At 34.7% G+C, this 1,891-nt stretch overlaps 1 protein-coding gene across 1 annotated transcript; it reads right to left on the reverse strand.

The window, feature by feature from the left end:
- Positions 1–417: 417 nt before the first annotated feature.
- Positions 418–1,246, reverse strand: LOC108363969 (syntaxin-5-like). The gene is made up of 3 exons (XM_017617509.1): positions 1,171–1,246; positions 1,002–1,106; positions 418–940 (listed from the first exon to the last, which is right to left on the reverse strand). The coding sequence occupies exons 2-3, from the start codon at positions 1,082–1,084 to the stop codon at positions 616–618; spliced, it is 408 nt and encodes a 135-aa protein (XP_017472998.1). The 5' UTR covers positions 1,085–1,106; positions 1,171–1,246; the 3' UTR covers positions 418–615.
- Between the last annotated feature and the right edge of the window lie 645 nt (positions 1,247–1,891).

The following is a 1,891-nucleotide window of genomic DNA, read 5'->3' on the forward strand; positions in this document are numbered from 1 at the left end:
ACCGCGTATCAACAAAATGCAAAACCCCGTATCATGATAATGCAAAACTGCATATGTGAGGTTGAATAAATCACCACCCACTATTTTTTAATTTTGTGAAATTTCATAATAAAACTTTTATGCTAGCTTGCGTATTCCTTAAATACAGTTTTAGCCGTTTAAAGTTTATGGCATACAACAGTACGGTAGTATACAACACCTTGCTTATATAAAACATCTCCCTAGTTTTTACATGTTAAAATGTTAAGCAATTGCTTTTTTCTTGAAATTGCATACCTTTCACTTAAATTTGTTTGAGCATAATATTTGAATTATTAATAAACAAGCACATGTACTTATTGCCAATAACAATTTCTATTTTATTTAGTTTTAAACTTTTCTTTATATATTTGTGGTTACATAAATCGGTTCTCGTTTTATTACACAGGATCATCTCTACTTTTAATAGAAAATTTTGAAAAAAAGGGAAACTAAGTGAAGTAATTTTATTATTGGCAGAATTAGTGTCTAACCCTACGTGACTGCTTCTAAAAGCTATCGTGTTTCACGTGGCATATAAGACTTAATTTCATTATTACATTAGTGTGATTTATATGTATGTATATGAATAGGATATTATATATTTATGTATTTAAAAACCCACAACTTTAAGACCGCGCCTCTGAACTTGTTAAAATCTTGCCGTGTCACAAACATATTCGTTATTAGCAAGGAGCCCTGTTTCGCTGTACTCGAGCGAACAGTGCTAGCAGCAATTGGTGACTGCCCGAATTGATCCCGACGCGCTTTTTGTTGTTTGAGATTTTCTATACGCACTTCTAGTATCTGTTTGAAGTCGGTGCCCATGCTGGCTAATTTAGATTGTAACGCATACACCATGATGTAAGTCAATTCTTGAATCTCTTGCGGTCGATCATCAAAAAACTCTTCTTTTTGGCCACTGCAAAAGAAAAGGTAAAGTAATATTTATAATTAAGAACACCTATTCATTTTATACTCACTCATTGTCAATTTTTCCAACATATGCACTTGCTATGTTTTTGCCAATATATTTGTGACCATCATAAATTCCTTTCTTTGGCATACGTCAATTGTTGCACCATAGCCTGTAAGAAATGCGTAAACATAATAATGTAAACATCTTCAAATGCACTTCTACTTCTAACTTACTTCTAAGTCTCTAATATGTTGCGTCTGCGTCAAGGTCTCTATACGATTGCGTATGATAAGCTGCGCCATTTCCAACTCATTTCACTTTTCTTTGAACTGATGTTCAACATCGGGAGCACGTTGCTGCATTACATTTAACAGCCTTTTCATTTCATCCAGATGAGCCGCTTGATGTGGCCAACACCCAAAAGGTTTGTTTACAAAGTGCATTTTTGAGTAGTTGAACAAATGCCAGTGGGCAGCCAGCGGGTCAGTTGCTGGCAACAATTTGCAGGCTTTGTTGCGTTTGTTGCGGCTGCCGGAAAAGTAGCTAAATAATGAAAGTAATTATATGTATAGCGGAGTAGGAGGTTTTCCTTTATTTTAAAAGCTTGGTTACTGATTTCACTAATTGACGATGATGCAACGATCACCGTGGAATCGTTCTGCAAATTGTTACCAGCAACTGACCCACTGGCTGCCCGCTGGTATTTGTTCAATTACTGAAAAAATGCAAATCATTACAATGATTGCAGTGTTTTAACACTTTCAGCGATTTGCAGTGCATTTAATAAGTACACATTCTTTACTTTTAAACAACAAATTTACCATTTAAAATTAAATTATTCCGTAAATCAGCGATTTATTATGCACTTTGTAAACAAACCTTCCAATTTCGCCCCAACTGTTCGATTCTTCTTCTTTTTCGTATTGAATTCGTCTTTTCTCTCTCATTCTGGTA

Source organism: Rhagoletis zephyria, unplaced genomic scaffold (assembly GCF_001687245.7).
Source record: "Rhagoletis zephyria isolate East Lansing unplaced genomic scaffold, Rhagoletis_zephyria_1.1 Rzeph_scaffold_01422, whole genome shotgun sequence".
In the NCBI taxonomy this organism is placed as follows: domain Eukaryota; kingdom Metazoa; phylum Arthropoda; class Insecta; order Diptera; family Tephritidae; genus Rhagoletis; species Rhagoletis zephyria.

What these genes read in the sequence shown, in the direction of transcription:
- LOC108363969 (XM_017617509.1), bottom strand. Translation starts at nt 1,084, where the DNA reads ATGCCAAAGAAAGGAATTTATGATGGTCACAAATATATTGGCAAAAAC. An exon ending in GTTGGAAAAATTGACAATGA is followed by an intron (nt 941 to 1,001) that starts GTGAGTATAAAA and finishes TTTCTTTTGCAG; the next exon opens with TGGCCAAAAAGAAGAGTTTT.